The sequence below is a fragment of the Convolutriloba macropyga genome, chromosome 12 (assembly GCF_964194025.1).
Source record: "Convolutriloba macropyga chromosome 12, txConMacr16.3, whole genome shotgun sequence".
Taxonomy (NCBI): Eukaryota; Metazoa; Xenacoelomorpha; order Acoela; family Convolutidae; genus Convolutriloba; species Convolutriloba macropyga.
Genome location: NC_134479.1, coordinates 30941217 through 30959794, shown reverse-complemented (window position 1 = coordinate 30959794; position 18578 = coordinate 30941217). Strand labels below are relative to the sequence as shown.

The following is an 18578-nucleotide window of genomic DNA, read 5'->3' as shown; positions in this document are numbered from 1 at the left end:
TCATACGCTTACTTTTTCCGATCAATAAATTGCAATTGTTGAAAGTTTTTGATTTTTTCCTCATTTGTCACACAATTCAACCAAAAATATGGATCAGCGGGGTCGAAACATTATGCGCAAACAATCATTACAGAGCATCTTTAATACAAGATAGTAAACTATGGATAGAGTTATTTCCATCCTTCTCATAATGTATCACTGAGCTGTCGTACAAAAAATTTGGTATTAAAAACTGCTGGTATATTTTAAAAAAAGTGTTTAAATGAGGAAAGGTTCGAGTACGAAAAAAAAAATGTCTTTCTTTTTTATAACGCCCAATAAACTTTTTTAGTTTCAATTTTTTGTAGAGGTTGGCAAAAAACTTTTCGCGCACACGTTGAGGCAATAACTCTATAATTACTTTTTTAATATAATGAACTCCCAACAATTTGTACGAGACAACTTCAAAGCATTCGAAAAAAGTTTTGAAATTTTTTATCGGGTTTTGAGTCGACTGATCAGCTGTTACTAATTATCACATTTTTGGGCTCTCATCAATTCGAAGGGTTTCATTTCAGAATTCCACTGCTCCTAAAACATTCAATTGACACTGATAAACAATTCGAAATCTTTTGCAGAACTTGTTAGATTCTGTGGTATTTCTAAAAGCACAGCACATCTACAAAATTAGGCGAACAGAAACGGTAAACTAAAACAATTACCGGATCTATTTCCCCCCAGGTTTTTTATGACCTCCCAGTTACAAATTATATGTTGTTATATAGCACGTTACTATGTAAGAAAATAGCACGTGCGCTTGTGGGTCATAAAAGATTTATTCTCACTAAGCTTGGGGGTGCAGAAACAGAGTAGATCCGGATATTTTTTGGATCTTTTCGGTTTTTGCCCCGACCCAGCTTAGTGGATTAGTGGATGAATATTATTTTTGCAACCCCTAGACGCAAGTGTTCTATTTTTACATAAGGATTTAATATGTACTGGAATGTGCTCTCTAACTAAGGGGTGCATAAAGTACTGGGGATCCTATTTTCTTAACGAGCTGTGAAAGTTTGTTCCGTAACAGACAAAAATAATCGGATGTCACGTTTGCCTTTCTTCCAAAGGTCAAGATGATTAATATATTGCTCACATCTACAACATGTAATGAATTGGTAAAATTAATTGGTAATATCAATAGAACTCATCATCTGTAAAAAGTTCTTAAGAAGTTGAAAACTTTGCAAAATATTTTCCGAAATTAGTATTTTGATGTACAGCAGTTCCCGGAGGTGTCAATCAACAGATTTTAAGCGGAACTAGTCGGAAGCCACTGCCCTTTCTAAAAAAACATACAGGATGATCAAAATAAATATTAATCCACGCATTGTGACTAAATGGCGATGACAACTTGTCACGAGACGATGTATACACAAGTTGAAACTCCCCGCTAATGACGATTGGAATGTACGATAGGAATAGACAACAATTTAAAGACAAAGCTAAATTGTTTGTGAATTTCAACAACAAAAATGTGAACTTCAGTTGTAATACCTTGTATGTAGAGTCCACATTAGGCAAAACTAGACTTCAATTAAATATTACTGTGTCTATGGTGAGATTCTGAAATTCGGTTCGATGCATTAATCTTTTGAAGAACTTGTTAGATTCTGTGGTATTTCTAAAAGCACAGCACATCTACAAAACGAGGCGAACAGAAATGATAAACTAAAACTATTACCGGATCTATTCTGTTCCCCCCAGTGTTTTTATGACCCCCAGTTACAAATTATATGTTGTTATACAGCACGTTACTATGTAAGAGAATAGCACCTGCGCTTGTGGGCCATCAAAGGTTTATGCTCACTAAGCTGGGGGGTGCAGAAACAGCATAGATCCCAATTACCAATGAACATGTGAAGTGAGAGCAACGGAATTAAAAGCATTTTAAGGTTATAAAAAGCAATACATTGCATAATTTTTTAAATATCAACAGATGGGATGAATTTACAATATCCGGAAAATCACCGGAAAATAGACGCAACTGATTCCCAGAACCCAGATTAGATCGAAAGAAAATAAAATTACATTACACAGTAATTTTGAGCGCGTTAATTCGAGTCAATTTTGTTTTTTTACATACTCCTGTTTTTTGCAGGAAGAGGTCAGCAGGAAAGTTCTCTTAGAAGATTGCACTCGACTTCTCATAACTCTCCCTAATGTTATCTTAGGATATGGGATTACATTATGTGACCATTAAGCCGTAGGGAAATACGTTGTGCTCACTAAGCTGGTTAGCTGCAATGGGGGACCAAAATTTTTAATGTATTTTTGATTCAATTTTTTTAATTTGCAGTCACTTCAAATTTTCAGATGACTTCCCTACAATTATTTCAATTTCACGCTTTGCTTCGAACAAGCAATTTGCAAATTATTGACGCCGAAAGTTCATAGAAGCCAATTATGGGCAATGTATATTCAGGAACTTCAGATTGCCGGAAAATAGCCGCTGTTGATTCTGATAACCACGATTGGGATTGAAAGAAGAGAAAATGATTTTTGTAGAAAAACAATTTTAAAGTGCGAACTATTTTGATGCAATCTAGTAGTTGAACATTCTCCAGTTTCATAGTGAGACGATACAGGAGCTAGTATCAATACGAATAGATATAGTCTCTAGTATCAAAACAATAGCTAGTATCAAAACTTGAGATATAGTAACTAAGACATAAGAACCAAGGTCGATTCAATTTGAACGGCATCTAAAACTGGGCTCTATGATTTTATCCCTAATTCTTTTTCTGATTTCGTTATTTTATACTGACTCTAGTGAAACTAGCCTAGAGAAGTCAAAAAGATTTCACGCAAAATGCTGAAAAGCTGTAAACTAAAAAAGCTGTAAAATGGAAAAATTTTTATTCGACGAAGTAAAAAAAACATAGCAGGACAAGTCCTGACGTACAATTCAAAGAATTTTCATTGGCTAAACAGAAACTAGGCCTAGAACGGACTATGAGTGAGTTGGGATAACCATTTTCAAAAAATCAGATCAAAAAAATTTTTTAAAAACTGAAAATGCCGCATGTAACAAAAACACTTCCGAGAAAGCGAACTTTTGTTCAAACACCGTTTTCTCACTCTACTTTAATATTAGAGCGAAAAATTTTCACGCCGCAAGGCCACTCGCATTTTTGCTCCACTTCCTGTTTCGGCGTGACCAAAATCAATACTCCAATCAAAAATGTGTGAGCAGATCTTACAAAAAAGACAGCGCCCCAATACAATTCAAGTTCTTTGAATTAAAAAAAATTAGAAGTGCTATAATATCCGGCTGAGAAGCTGAGGCGGCTATTAAAAAGGAAGTATCAAGATAACGGGTCTTTCCCATAATAGCCCTCATTTTGGTTTAATTACAGTAATGGGGGCTATACATTATGAAACACCTAAGCTGTGGAGCATTAATGTGAAAGACCCATTAGAACTTCACGGACACTGTGAATTTACCTCTCCTCAAGTTTCGGTGAATAGCTAACGTGAATACCAGTCCCAAGGGCCGCTAAGGCATGGCGCGCGAGGCATGACCAAGCACACTTAATGCGCAGCTCGTTAATAGTCAATTGGGGGGTTATTTCTGTGGTTTATTTCCTGTCTAAAATTAAGTGAATTTTTCGTGGGATTTTCCCCCTGAAACCGCTCTTAAAATGCTCAGCAACAATTTGTGCTTTCAGTCGTTAAGAGTACAGCCCGTTTCTCTAGACAACAGCACTATTCGTTGAACACATGAAGGATTCGTCGTATGTAAAATGCATTAAATTGACCAACCGGACTTAAAAACCGCTACTAGCTTCCTTCCGGAGTAATTAATAACTGCTACAAAATGAGTTGCAGGACAATTAACGATTGCCCTGTTTGTCGGTGTAAGAAGAACACAAAGATCAATCGCAGATTCTTAAAACTTGAAGTGAACCACTAACGTTTATTGTGTGCTTGAAAAGCCGTGTCTTGCTACAATAAACTGTCAAACAAATTAAAAACATTGCTGCTTGACAACAACGCACCAAATTAGATAGTCACAAAATTGATCTAGATTGCCGATTCATTTAGACATTGAGATTCATTCATTTAGCCTCTTTGTTAGTTACCATTTCTTTTATACTTCATACTTAAGGAAATTTAAAGGCTATTCCGTTAGAAGGAGCCAACCACCATAAGCCTGCAATATTAGAAATTGATTGTTCAAAAAATTTGATACAAAAAATTTTAAAGTTCTCAGAGTTTAAATTAATTGACTCATTGATCAACAATGTTAACTTACATTCAATTTAACGCCTTGGAAAATCAGGGCTGATAAATTTCAAAAATCAGGGCTAATAAACTCATTAACATAGACGTCAATCTTTCCAGCAACCAAAACAAATCAATTCAGTCAAGTCAAGTTTTGTAGCACTTATATTAACTACACAAGAATTTCAAAAAGGCTGTTGAAAATTGAAAATTCCCATGATTTATCGAGAGAAACAGATTACTAAGTTTCCAACTTGACACAGTTCATCATTTATAGTTGAGTTAAATGGCACCATACATTCGAGTACCATACCAGAAGTTTTTATTTAGCATTAACATTCGATCTCAGGATCAGACTGATTTCCATTAGATTGTTCGAATAAATGCTGTATTCTAGGACTGGTTCCAGCTCTGATTTCTCCGAGCAATCTTCATTCTGTTGAAAACAGCTATAATTCTGGTTGGGCACCTATCTGAATCTCTTGAAAAGAGGGTGAACTTTGGTGTTGGGTTTGCGAGTCACTTCTGTGTAATACATGTCATCAGCACCAGACAAGCTCGCCATAGACGACTGAACCTGAAAATAATCAAGCGCAATCAAAGAGAAGATATCACAATGATATTAATAGATTCATGAATACTCTAATCGCCTACCACCAACTGATGATTAACGGATACATATTTTAACAATGCAATCGGTGTAGACCAATTTTTGCGCAGAATTTGCACATTTTCACGCAAAATTCACAAAAAAAAGACCCGAGTCAATTATGGCCATCTAAAACTGATACTTTTGTACTCCTTTATAGCAGTATCCACTAAATCAGAAAATGGTTTAAACCGTGAGGGTTGCCCTTAATATCATGAATTTATCGATTTTCGTCTATTCATAAGTTTTAGTTAATAGTATAATTAGAGACAAGTAAGGCTCTAAGAAAATTACAGTGGCTTAATGCCCTCGGGCTTTGTGAGTCTATACCGCATAAAATAAATACACGAGAAAATTCGTCGGTCAGACGAAAAATTGGCCGTACTGAAAATCGTATGAAATAGGTCGGTCATAAAGGCCACTGGGTGGATACGTCAGAAAAGATACATTATTTAGTCGAGGCGTTCAACAGTTGACAAAAATAATTACCAGAGTGGGTTCCTTACTTGTTTACTCACGGACCCTCCAGCACCTGCGCCTGATGACGTCATATTTCCTCCACCATCTGCTTGTGAAACATTCTCCTCTTCTGCATCCAAATCAGAGGCCGCAATCACCTGCAGTAATAACAGTGGGATCTTTTCCGTTTGTGCCCCCCCCCCCCCCCCCAAGTATGTTACGCGCCAACAGCGAAAACTGCGTAAAAAGACAAAAATGACATAATTGCTACAACCTACGTTTGAGAGCAACTAAAAAGAGAACTACAACCGTCCCAGGCTCAAATCTAAAGGCGGGGCATTTTGAGAGCCGACTGGCGTTGTAGCGCAAAACGCTTGTATGAAGAACTCAATCCTGAACCGGGGAAAACGAAGAACGCCCTAGAGAGGACGTCGGAAAAGCGAAACTTCGATGATACTTGAAGTTAGCGAACCCGAGCTCAGACTACCACAAATATTGCGTCAGAAACACTGTCCCCAGGTTCGAAGAGCAACCCACCAGAGACGAAGAGATTGTCTACTTCAAACTTCGATTGCACAGCTGGGCGAAGCTTGAAAAATGCAAAAACAGGTTAGGCGAATCGCTATCACCTGTCTGCACGAACTGCAACATGGAAGAAAACAAGAATGCTATACACTTCCTCCTGCGTTGTCCAGCATGAGACCAACAGAAACGCGCTAATCCCATCTGCCAAGACGAACCTTTTGCAAGACCAGATAGTGTCGTAAAATTCGCAAAGGACACAAAGTCTTTGACTCGTCTGCATTAAAAAAGCAGACTTGCACAAAATAAGAGAACGTCATAGCTCTGATTCGGTACTCACATTGACTTGAAGTAAGGTACGGACAACAAAAATTCATATTACAAACAATAAACAAATGATGAAAACTGTATTCTGCCCTCTCTCCATAGATTCCCCTCCCTCGTAAAAATTGTTTTCTTATATATCGCGTTACTATGAAAAAAACACGTGCCACTGGGTGAAATAAAATTCATATGCCCTCTAAGCTTATGCCAAAGCAGAATAAATCCAAACTAGAAGAACCGCATAGGTTCCGAGATAAAAAAAAGACGAGTAACGGTTTGCAAAATTGAGTTAATTTCTTTAGACTCACCGAAAATTTGACTTGAACTTTGTTCGAAGATCCTATTTCGCTACTGAACATTTCTCAAGTGGAAAAATTGTCCCTTCTTCACGAAAATCCTTTGAACAGAACACAGGGAAACGGGAAAATTCTTTCATATGTTTCGATCCCTTTACCAATTCTCTCATCGTTCTATTTTACGCATGGTCGCTAAACTCATTCAACAAAAATCACGTTGCATTTTTCTACCTTAGATTTCTAGCTTGCTCATACATTCAGAGCTAAGAATTTCCTATTTTCGCCGGGGGATGTGATATGAGGCGAAAACTGGATTAGACGAAGGAAATTTTTGTAGCCATTAGGCAAAAATCATGAACTAAAGTTCTGTGGGAAATTAGGCAAATAGCAGCAATTAAAATACTTTAAAGAGAAACTTCATAAACCACTAGATGCTTTAAAGTTGTCAAGCGTCCCAATCAGTCGTCTTTATATGCAAAACAGTTGTTATAAGCACATGCAAAATGTATCATTTTTTCAAGGATTTGCATTTCTTTTACTCTACTCAGTGTCATCACAGCCCATGATTTTGTTTAAGTAACAGGGAAAGATGAAAAAAGTTTAAAGCAACTAATCATTAGCTTTCATGCAAATAATTTAGAACTACCAGTTGAAAAAACACCAAAAATTGGGGGACTTGGGGGTTAAATTGACTTTCAAAAACTCCGGTCAATTTTTAATCGTTTTCAAAGCTATTTTTCTTTAAGTCAATTGTTATAGTCATTTAATTACATTATATTACCAACCGGATATTGCAGTACCTCCTTTATGTATTTTAATTGCTACTAGCAGGCCCGCAAAACCATAACCAGAAAATCATTTAACCGAATAGAAGGTTTAAAAGAAGTAAAGGTTTTTGTTTTGCACCAACTCAGGCTCGAACCCATGCCTCTCGTTTAACAGCTATTGGTTTCACAACTTAAGCTATCTATGTGTACTGCACTTGTCCTTTGCTCTTTCTACAGCAAATTTCTGGATAATGGCGCTTGTGACTTGCTTGTTTTTGCTATACCGCAAGCTTAATGAGCGCAACATCTGCATATTAGGAGCTTCAAAAGTATAATAGCGCGTCACAAAACGCAATTATTACGCTAGGTTGCATGATTAAGAACCCCTAAAACATGTTACCTTAGGAGGGCTGTTGACCATTGTGCTCAATTGCGACTGATATTTACTATAAAAGGAAGAAAAACGACTAAAAATACTCAAAAAACTTAGTTCTATAGAAATTTTATGGATAATGGTAACAGAAAAACACTTAAAACTTCAGATTAGCAGTCTTTCATCTAACAAACTGCGCTATAACCACTACAAACCACCGTTTCTCACAATCGCTTTTATCATACCAATAAACATATTTCAGATTGAGAGCATCTGAGATTACGCAAACATCGAAAAGTAAAGCGTGAAAAACTAATTTGAAAGCTAAGAGTGCTCTAGAAAAGCGCAAAATCTGTACGGCTAAAATTTTGCTGAAAAACACATAAGAACTTCAAACTTAGTTCGTAAGCGATAAAAAAACACGTAGTACCCAGGACATAAAATCCTCCCTCTTGGCGAGCATACTTTCAAGCCTTCTTAGCCTCGTGGTAACTGCACCTGACTAACAGTCTTTGTCGCAGGTTCGGTTCTCACCCATCTTCTTTGAGCCTTTTAGGTCATTGAATTCTCTCGATATGTTCGCTTAACCATGACGGTCAAAGCGGCTCTTAAACATGCGCTTCGAGAGGCCCGTAAAACCTGCAAATTTTATCCAGATTTGGATCTCACGCGTTTATTATATAGGATTTGCATTTTTATTTTTAACACATACAGGAACATCAAACGACTCAACGTCGCAAGAGTTGCGCTTAAACAAAAGGCGAAATGATGTTGATGTTCGAGAGGCCCCTTAAACATGCAAAAAATTTGTTCAAATTTAGAGCTCACGCGTTTTATATATATAGGATTCGCCTAACTTCCACAAAACCTTGGTTACGAATTTTCGCACAATGGCTTTAAAAATTCCTTTTGCCTAATCGAGTTCTGGCCTAATATCCTGCGCCCCTTTTTACCAAATGGCGCGAACATCTTTGTATAAATAGTCTTAGAATTGCTCGCCTAATTTTGGAACACCAGAAAAACGTACTTTAATTCTAGAATTGTCAAAGTGTGCAAAACCACAGCCGAAAACCAAACAACAGCCATTTATATCTTTGTGTTAACCTGTTGCAAAAGTTGATGCTGCTCTTCTTTAGTTGAGTAAAATAGGTTCTCCTGTTCCATGTTGGGCAACTCAGCAATCACTTTATACGCGTAGCCCTGGTTGACCAGAAACCGTTGCCTCTTCTGAGAATACTGCATTTCCAAAGTGTCTAAAAAAACTTTGCCATATCAAAACATACGTTGATAAAAAAACAGCATCATTTGTTGACATGACATCAGAGAAAATATACAAAACAACTGCTCATTTTTGTTTTCCATAAACTTTTAATACTTGCCGCGTATTTTGCCTCAAGTGAGTTTGTGAAAGGAAGCAAAATAATTCTGCCATCAGGATCATTAATTCAACGAAATTTTCTCTGTGACAGAAACGAGAAAGCAAAAAGCCTAACAAAAATTTTGAAAAACAAAAGCAGGAAATTTGTGAATGTAAGAATTCCTCATTGTTGTTAAAGGCTGCTTTTCTCTACCTGAGATTACGCTGATCAAGTGGCGCATCCATTTACAGCACAAATTGCATTGAGTTGAATTTTCAAACTTCTAACATAGCCTTCTTTCAAAACTGAAGGTTGTTGAGCAAACCTTTTGAGACGAGGGAGTAAAAGAATGCGTTGAACTCCTCGGTGACTGATCCCTTTTTAGCTCTTAGGATTCTGCCGAGTCGCTGTGCTTCCTGTCGCCTTGATCCTCCATGAGCTGAAATCTGGATCAGGACGTTAGCCTCTGGTAAATCGAAGGAAGTGTCACCCACCTACAATTACACAAAGCAAATCACTATTTATTCAATATGGAATTTATACTAAAAGGTTCCCTTGAAGTGATACTATGTAAACTATGTGCTATACAATAGATGATCGGATTTATCCTATTGATTTAGCATTTCAAAATGTGTCTTAACCTCTAAGAACCGCCCTTCACACCATAAATTTAAGCATGTCTCCAAAGCAGTTTGAGCTGAAACAGAGCTGAAATGCTCTAAGAGCACTTAATGCCCGTTGGGCGATACCTGTTTATCCCGTTTTTGAGGACGAAAATTCAAAAGCGTCAGACGAAAAATCGGTCAAGCGAAAAATCGCATAAAGAAAGCCCGACAGGACTAATACAATTACTACAAACTTCGTTTGAGAGCAATTAAAAACGACTAACGTCGGAAGAACTGCTCTCGAACGACCGGTGGGAGCTAAAATCTATTGCAACCTGCTTCAGTCGGGGGTGGGGGTTAAATTTACTAAGCGGGCTTCAAAAGACGTTATTAAACGTTATTATATACCACTATACCAACTAACAAAATTTAAAGTTAAAAAATACACCAATTTCCATTTGACTTTTAGTAGTGAACTCCCGCCACTAGTTCAGCAGCTGACTTGTAAATGAGAGAAATTTAGATCATGCAACACGAAGAATTCAGGGGCGCAATGTCACTAAAAAAGTCAAAACAGTCAAGCAAAAGTTTTGCATAAGAAACAAAGCCAGTAGAATAGCGGAAACGACTCGAAGAGTCGTGTAATGAAAACGCTTCATTAACCTTAATTAAATTAGAAGTCTCAAAAAATACAAAAAAGGCAATGTACAGTTGAAACGATCTATTTTTAGTTAGGAATAAGGGTAGTTGTTGAGATAAGTAGGTGGCGGGGTTGGGTAGGTGTAGGGGGTAGGTGGGGGAATGTAGTTCAAGGGGGTAAGTGAGGGTAGTAGTTCAAGGGGGTAGGTTGTGTGAGGGGGGAGGGTAGGTATGGCGAGGGTGAGGGTTTAGGCAGGCGTAGATAGGTAACAGGGGTGTAGGTAGATAGTGGGAGGAAGATAGGTGTAGGATTGTTGTTCGGGGTGAGGTAGGTAGTAGGGGGTGGGGGTATGTGGGGGAGGGATTAGGTATAGGGGACAGGTATTGGGGTAGGTGGATGGTTGGTGGGGGGGGGGGGGTGGTATGGTGGATGTGAGGGTGTAGGCTGGGGGTAGATAGGTACGAAGAGGTGTAGGTAAATAGTGGGGGGAGATAGATGTAGGATCACAGAAGTCAACGTTCGGAAACGGAGTTAAATGTTCGAAAAAAGACGAAATTAAAGTCATCAAAAAACTTGCCTCAGCCAAAAAAAAACCTGTGTAATAACAATAGTTGCTTTCGAATTGTATGAAAAGACCGATACGCTCAGACTAGTTGTCTCCAAGTTTGTTCGAGAGAAATTAATAAATTAAAAGCAAAAATTGGGACAGTAAATCGAAGACCTAAAGTAGCTTTCTAAAGAACTCGGATAGCTTTCTATGCGCTTACTTTTTGGCTTAAGTTTCAGAAATTTCATCACTTTCGGTCTAATGTCCCTACTCGATTCACAGCCTGCTCCTCTATTCAAATAATCACAAAGCCTGCAGATTGCCGAAATAGCTTAGGCGCTGGACAATAGAGAGCCAACAGATATTGAACTAAGTTGATAGAATTGTCGACGCGATCCCCAAAACCTATTTTTAAAAAAATTAAGTTTTTAATTTAAGCAAACTAAACTTTGTCACTAAAATTCAAACTCCTCATTTCCCACTCCCACTATCTTCTTTTACCAGCCTTTATTAAGCAGCTGTCCTCTACTGGCCTCGAAAGGTTTGCAGTAACTTGAAAGAACCATAATAAATGAGTGGTGTAATGTAAGTCATTATGATGAGAAAACGTATTGCGCAATTCAACTTGAAGTTCACCACTAATAAGCCTGAAAATCAACAACATAGTATCCACGGAAGAGAGTCATAAACACGTGATCATGAACGCTCTTTTGACCTTTGCGGCGTCAAAAGACAGAAATGGGCGTCAGACGACGATACAAAAAGAAAAATCACGAGTACCGCATTATGGTTACACTCAACTTACAGCGTCGCAGCCACAATAAAAGAAAAATTGATTTCAACAAACTAGCCTTGGATATAAAAATGGTCTTGACTTGTGGATTAAACTGGAAATTCTGAAGAATCTGAACTCGTTCCTGGTGAGACGTTGGCCCATAGATGAAAGGCTTCTTCAACTTAGTAGCGTACGCCTTCAGTGCAAAAACATTGTCAGAGAACACGATGATTTTGTCGTCTCGTCTTTCGTGGTAATTGATCAAATACTGACAAGCTCGGAACTTGTTTGGGTTCATGACAAAGAATAGCAGTTTCTTGGCTAAAAACAACAGAGCAATTGGAAATTTGTATCAAAACAGAATTGACGCATTAGGTAAGGTCAGAAAAAATTAATTTTTTATTAAAATTGCTCTCACCAGATTAATATTACAGGTTAAGAGCATTGAACGGCAACCTCCGTAACTGGAGAGCTCAATACATAATTACGGATGTCAGTTATGTATTCACCCGATTGCAATCAAAGTAAAAGCTTAATTTCTTTACAGTTAGAGTTCGTTGAAAAAAACAACGGCGACAAGTATAGAGCGATATGAAAATGTGCTCAAGTTTCTCAATTCCAGAGAAGCCACTACTTCCACTTTTAGTCTATCACTTAGAACTGTCCACATATTTATGGCAAAATAAATAAGACTGAAAATTAAAGATTTTTCTCGTAAAAAATTCCATTCATTTTGCTCTGTTTTTGTACTGATCATTTGCTTGTGATGAGAGATGGTTCTATCCACAGAAATTCAAATATCCTGTACCTAATAAGACATTATTGAAAACCGAAATTTCACCGAAAAAAAAACAGCACTGATGCTCACCGAGCGTTAGGTATGGGATACCAATAAAAAAGTGGGAAAATATCAATTACAGATGATCAGAAAGCGTGTGAGATCATTGTGATTACGGGGAGGAAAATTAATTCTAGCGAAATTGGTTATACCGGTTGGAGTGCTGAGGTACTCTCTATAGAAAGAAGGAGCCATTGGACACCACACCTCCGCACATTGGACTCTCGCTATAAATCCATTGTTCTGCAACTCCATCCAGTTAGCCTACAAAAATAGTTACGTCAGATTGCTTTTCAAAAGCTGAAAACAAAATTTAAAACCACCAACTAAGATGGCATAGCATGAAAGGCTCACAAACGACGGACGAGAGGTTGACAGTCGAAAACTTTTGGCAGCGTTACTAGGTAAGCGGGAAAACATTTTTGGGGGAGCGAGGGATGTGCATTTGAGACTTGAAAATCGCACCTTAAAAGACAATTTCTGTATTTCCAGCAATCTCAAAGACCATGAAAACCCTAAGAAGACAACTGCACCTTGATAAATACCCTCGGGACTTAGAAATTTCTCCCGTTTCTGAGGACCAAATGTCTAGTGTTGAGAGAAAAATGGTCAGAAAAATCAGTTGCCCGAAATATCGCATAAAAAGAAAGAATAACAGGACTAATATAAATGCTTCAAACTTCGTTTGAGAGAAACTTAAAAATTTATTGGGAGAGAAAATTCGACTTTGTGCTGACAAGTGTACCTCGTATAATTTGGGTCCAATCAGAAAGTTTAAGTCAGCAATTTTGTCGTCTTCTCGGACCAAGGTGGCTGTCAGTCCCAACTTGCAATGAGCTTGAATAACAGACAACACTCTTCTGAACTGTTTTGCTGGTATTGTGTGCACCTAAATTAAATTAATTTTAAAAATAACTACCTAACACCAGAATAACGGCTACCAGACCGAAGGGTGCAAGGAAAAATGTGAACTTCCCTAAGAAAATGATAACAGGTCAAACTGATGTATACGACACCATTGACTGCTCTGTATCACTACATCTAACTGGAAAACGCGTGATACTTCTAAAAGGGGCCAACGATTTAATTCCCTAGTTAGATGTCTCATAAAATGGTCAATTAAGAGAAAGCCCCTCCCCTAAAAGGGTAGTCGGTCAACTCGGGGGCAGCAAGTCAACTCCTATGTGTATTTATAAATTCTGACAGTAGTCAAAAATTGAAGCATCAGATGCAAAGGATAAAGAAAATAAAGCATCAGAATTATGAACAAGATAGATATGGTAAGTAGCAATTAAAGTATAATATGCAGTGATTTTGAATCAAGATTAGAAAAAATATCAAGCATTTAGCATAACAGCCTCCCTTCCTCTACAATGGTTCCTATTGACGCTTCTACTGCAGGGCGCCTGCGCATGGAGCGCGCGCCACGGAGGCAGAGTATGGAGCTACGTAAAAGAGCGAAACTTAATTTTGTCCTTATGTACGTGATCACGTCCGAATATGAATCTTCTTTCTTATCGCTGATCCTAGAAGCCAATCTCTGTATGGCTTTTGATGCTGATGGACCAGCTCCTCCTGTACACGAGAAGATTAACGGACAGAAGGTGGCTTTCTCGACGTCGATTATCCTTTGTTCGTATTTCAGCTTCTTGATGGACTCGTGATATTTGTAGGACTCGTGATATTTGTCTCATAAAACAGTCTAGTGTAATCGCAACAATCTCTTCAGTTTATATCTTGAAATAACGGGATACATTTTGACAAGTAAAACCCAGTGGGGGTGGGGTCAAACTAGTAAGATTAATAACCGACCGTCACATCATGAATTTGTCCCCAAGACAGTTTCGGTGAATTGCCGAGATTAGTAAGACTTAAGGCTCTAAGACATCAGCTCAGCGACTTAGTGCCCTCTTGACTTTTCCTTTTACCCCGGGATGACTTTTCCTTTTACCCCGGGATTACTTTTCCTTTTACCCCGGGACCACAGCATTCAGACTGCAGGACTAATATAATTGCTTTAAAAAACTTCATTTGAGAGCAATAAAACAGATAGTCTGATCCATTTCTGCAATATTGTAGTAAAAGGCATGAACAAAGCATAACCCTCGCGATGTGAAGCCGAAAAAAATACCTCATCTAATAAGAGTAGACCCCATTCCATAGACTGCAAGTGTCGCATCACTTGCTCTGCCTCCCAAGACCTCTTTCCCTGATAAGCTATCATAGTATAGGTACTGATACAAACTGAGGCATTCTGCGGTTTGTCTTTAGAATCTGAGGTAAATCTGAAATACAAAGCAACCTTGAGCGTCAACAATTTCTTCTCATAGTGTAAGTAAAACATGCAGCCGTATCATAACTTTTTTCAAAGATAAATGTTCTGTTAATTAAATTCAGCAAACTTAAAGTTGCTCATGCCGCCGTACTACAGTGACATCGCATTTGCAAAGATTATACAGCTGTCTCCATTTGAAGTTAAATTTTGTCATTTTAATCCTTCATTAAATTAAGGTTATGTAAAAATTGAGCACATGATCAAAAATTAATCGCTGCAGCCCTCAAAAAAATTCCCGTATGTTGATTACATACAAAAACTCCCATGCAAAAAGAGAAAACATGCAACAGACTAAAGTTAATTAATGAACCTGCAAACTGATGCATCATCAGCTGTGGACCACAATTTAAACTGCTGCTTCCACTGATCAACTGATACACTGGAAGTACATAGCACCAGACATCTCTTGCGCACAGTGCACGCTGCTGTCACTCCCACCAGGGTCTTTCCCGCACCACAGGGAAGCACGATGATACCTGATCTGATAACAAATGGGAAATTTTAACAAACTATTCACTGAGATTTTAGGTTGATTAACGCACGTATATTCCAAAAACTCGCTCATCAACACACCTCTTCCTTGGGAACAAAATCTTCGTTTTCATTAGACTTTGAGACAAAAACTAATGCGCAATTTTGCCTAAAACAATAATGGTTTGCATGGCCTAATCAGAGGATAAAATTACCAGTACGGTTAATATCAACCATTCAATTATAGATGGCTAAATTTCACCGATGAAAAGAAAACATTTCCCCATTTTGCCTAGCTTCCATTGATTTGATTGCATCAAAATAAATATGTTCGTCCTTTACAAAATTAACTAAAATCTGCTCTACAAAACTTGCATTTTAAAGCCAAGGTAAAGCCGTGGAAGCCAACAAAATTCTTTAAGAAAAGCCAAAGAGGAATTGCTTGCAAACCTGGCACGTCCATTTCCAAACATTTTTCTTAAACTCTTCTCCTGATAGGGCCTCAGCGTCGTACTGCTTTTCAGATCCATCAGAATATCCGCATTTCTACTGTCGTTCTTGAAATCGTACTCTGCCAACAGCGGACAGTCTAACTCAATGCACCTCTTCTGCAGAACCTCCAATTGACGAGGGTCAATTTCAAATGACACTACGTTGGATTCGTCTTCCTCCTGAAGTGAAAAAAATGGAGATAAGATTATTTTAAAGCAGCACTGATACTTTTAGAAAAGTTATAAACAACTGATATTGAATTTTGCGCATCTGCATACCAGCTGTCGATGCTTGCGAACAACTTTCAAAGTCACTCTGAAATCCTTTCATGTCATGAATAATCGTAAATACATACGGTAATACAATCTAATTAGCCTCGAAGTCCATTATCAGGGCGAAAAGCGAATTAATTCATTCACATACGAGAAAAGAAAAATACGGTTAAGGGTGGAAAAGAAAACAACTTTCAGTGACTTGGTCAAAAACATCAAACCTGTACCCAACCTGGTCCATCTTCTCATAAAAATTGGAGATATCCTCTGGTACTGCTTCTTTGCCTCCACTGTAACCCTGTGATTGCTCATCACCTGATTTCAATTGAAAAGATGCAGCCGCTTGAGAATCTAACTTCGCGTTTTCGCCTGTTTGCTCTGCTTCACTTGTTTCCGAATCTATTCGAATTCCAGCAATAACATGATCTTTGAGGAGTTTCTGGATAACTTCTGAATGAACACTTTCAATAAAATATCGATTATGTTTCAAAACCAACTTAACTTTGCCGTAACTCAGCGTACAAGCTTTTATGAAATCCACTATTTCGTTGGGCAGGGTTGTCTTGCACAGTCGCCGCAAGTATTCAATGATGTCTTCAGTTTTCAGACCAACAGAGACGGCGGCATACAGAGAATAAGCCGTCAATTTATACTCATGCACAAGTTTCGGTCTGCTTAAGGGTTCAGCAATAGCGATCAGAAAATCTTGCGCATGTTTAAATACCGGACTAAAAGATTCCAAGAAAATATGCCCATTGGGCGCAATGTAAAGTGACCTCAATTGATGGTCTGGTTTAAGTTTCAAAATATTTCGGTAATCTTTTGCTCCATATTCGTCCTCTTCGGCTTCGTCATGATGCGTTTTACTAGCACATTTTGGAAGCATACTTTCGCCACTTTCTTCGTCGAATGCATGATTGCTTTCCTCATCAAGGAAGGCACCTCTCTTCTCTTTCTCGGGATCAAAGTCAGAATCAGAATCCGACTCGTGGCGACGCTTTTTAGATTTTTTAGATTTCTTTGATTGTCCATGCTTTCGCTTTACAGGCATCAGACCTGAAAAATATTTAGAAGTTGGAAGAACTCCAAGTCTGCAAGAATTGAATTCCAAATCATTGTCTAGAAAACGTTAAACAATTGTTTCCAGATTCATTTTATATTCCAAGACGTAGCGTTTTCAAACACATTCAACTCAACAGGGGTAGCGGTAGATTCCATAGGGCTCTCTTAAAGACACCGGCATGCAAGTATTGGTTTTTAGACTTTGGGGCAGGTGCAGAGGATTTTCACCTATTTTGCAGAAGTTCATTTATGTTGGGGTTACAGCCACCACAGCGGCATTGGATTGGTACAAAAATTATATTCTTTGCAATTCTATGTCCATATATTTCAGAATCAAGATCAAAATCGAGCTATCTCAATTTTGATATCTTTTCAAAATTGAGATAGCTCGATTTTATGTCCATATATTAGCTGACACTGGTCATAAACCGACATTTTGTGCTGGATGCAAATGCACATTGGAGCAGTGCTCAACGTCATGCATGTGGTGTGCTTCTGCTGGTTTGTGCACGGAATGTGAACCTTTAACAGATTATATACTCCAAAGTGGTGCTGTGCAATTGTGAAAAGGATAATTCCAACTCGTATTTTATCTCACTTGAATAACAAATTGAAAACTGAGCAAAATTTAATCTCATAATGGATTTGAAAAGACTATTTAAGTACGCAAGATAATGTTTTCACTGTCACCAGTGATGCAGAAACAACCAAACCTTTCGTCAATCAAATGAATCGACCCACGTATGCGCAAAAACTTGTTCGAATGCATCTTCCACGACCATATTTTCAATTCCAAAGTCACAAGGACAGTCACTTTTCGCTTTTGAGCGCGAAATCAAAGACACTTAAACATTCTGTTTAATGATATTGCCATAGTTCAGTGCAGCAAAACAAACGCTAGTCTTCAAGTAGTTCAAACTAAACCAGAACTTCCTCCAGGGTTACATTACTTTATCAGTAGAGTACCGCAATCTGTTGGTACCACGTCACGGCTTGAATAACGTAATTAGCAAAACTTGAAAATTTTAGCGAGCAGAGAACTGCCTAGCAGCAACAGGCAACTTAAATTTTTGCCCAAGACATGAAGACACTACAGAACTCGCTGAGATCACTGAAACTTGGCCTGCAAACATAATTTTAAAATACTATTTTTTATATAAGAAAGCGCGAAAATGGCTGAAGACACTGAAGTTAAATTCTATAAGCCAGCTACAGGTCAATTGACTACAACATCGCTTAACCGCAGGCCTTTGGAACAAAAGCTCAATTTGCCAAAAAGTAGTTTTCTTTGAGCTTTATCTAATAGCCCATGGGTTTTCGTTTTTCGCTACTACCGAAAAATGGATATCCAAATTCAACCAACATTGTGTTGATTCCATAGCTGGCTCTCATTACTCTGTATTACAGGTTGTCGCGGTCGTGGAGTAGCTCTATTAGTTAAAAGTAAATTCAAAGAAAACCCTTTTTTGAATTTATGTTAACAGGAGATCAATTGATTTCCCACTTGCAATATTTTTTGTTGGTATCTAAAAA

General features: G+C 38.0%; 2 protein-coding genes across 2 annotated transcripts in view; one reads left to right on the top strand and one right to left on the bottom strand.

Moving 5' to 3' along the window:
* Positions 1 to 18578, top strand: part of LOC142350808 (uncharacterized) — a 201774-nt gene that overhangs the window by 88392 nt on the left and 94804 nt on the right. The gene's annotated exons all lie outside the window — the stretch shown is intronic.
* LOC142351111 (general transcription and DNA repair factor IIH helicase/translocase subunit XPB-like) lies at positions 4235 to 17098 on the bottom strand. Its single transcript, XM_075403201.1, has 11 exons — positions 16216 to 17098; positions 15670 to 15890; positions 15059 to 15229; positions 14545 to 14698; positions 13159 to 13302; positions 12566 to 12677; positions 11652 to 11896; positions 9334 to 9502; positions 8755 to 8903; positions 5416 to 5526; positions 4235 to 4837 (listed from the first exon to the last, which is right to left on the bottom strand). Exons 1-11 carry the CDS (start codon positions 17032 to 17034, stop codon positions 4730 to 4732), a joined length of 2403 nt encoding a protein of 800 aa, XP_075259316.1. The 5' UTR covers positions 17035 to 17098; the 3' UTR covers positions 4235 to 4729.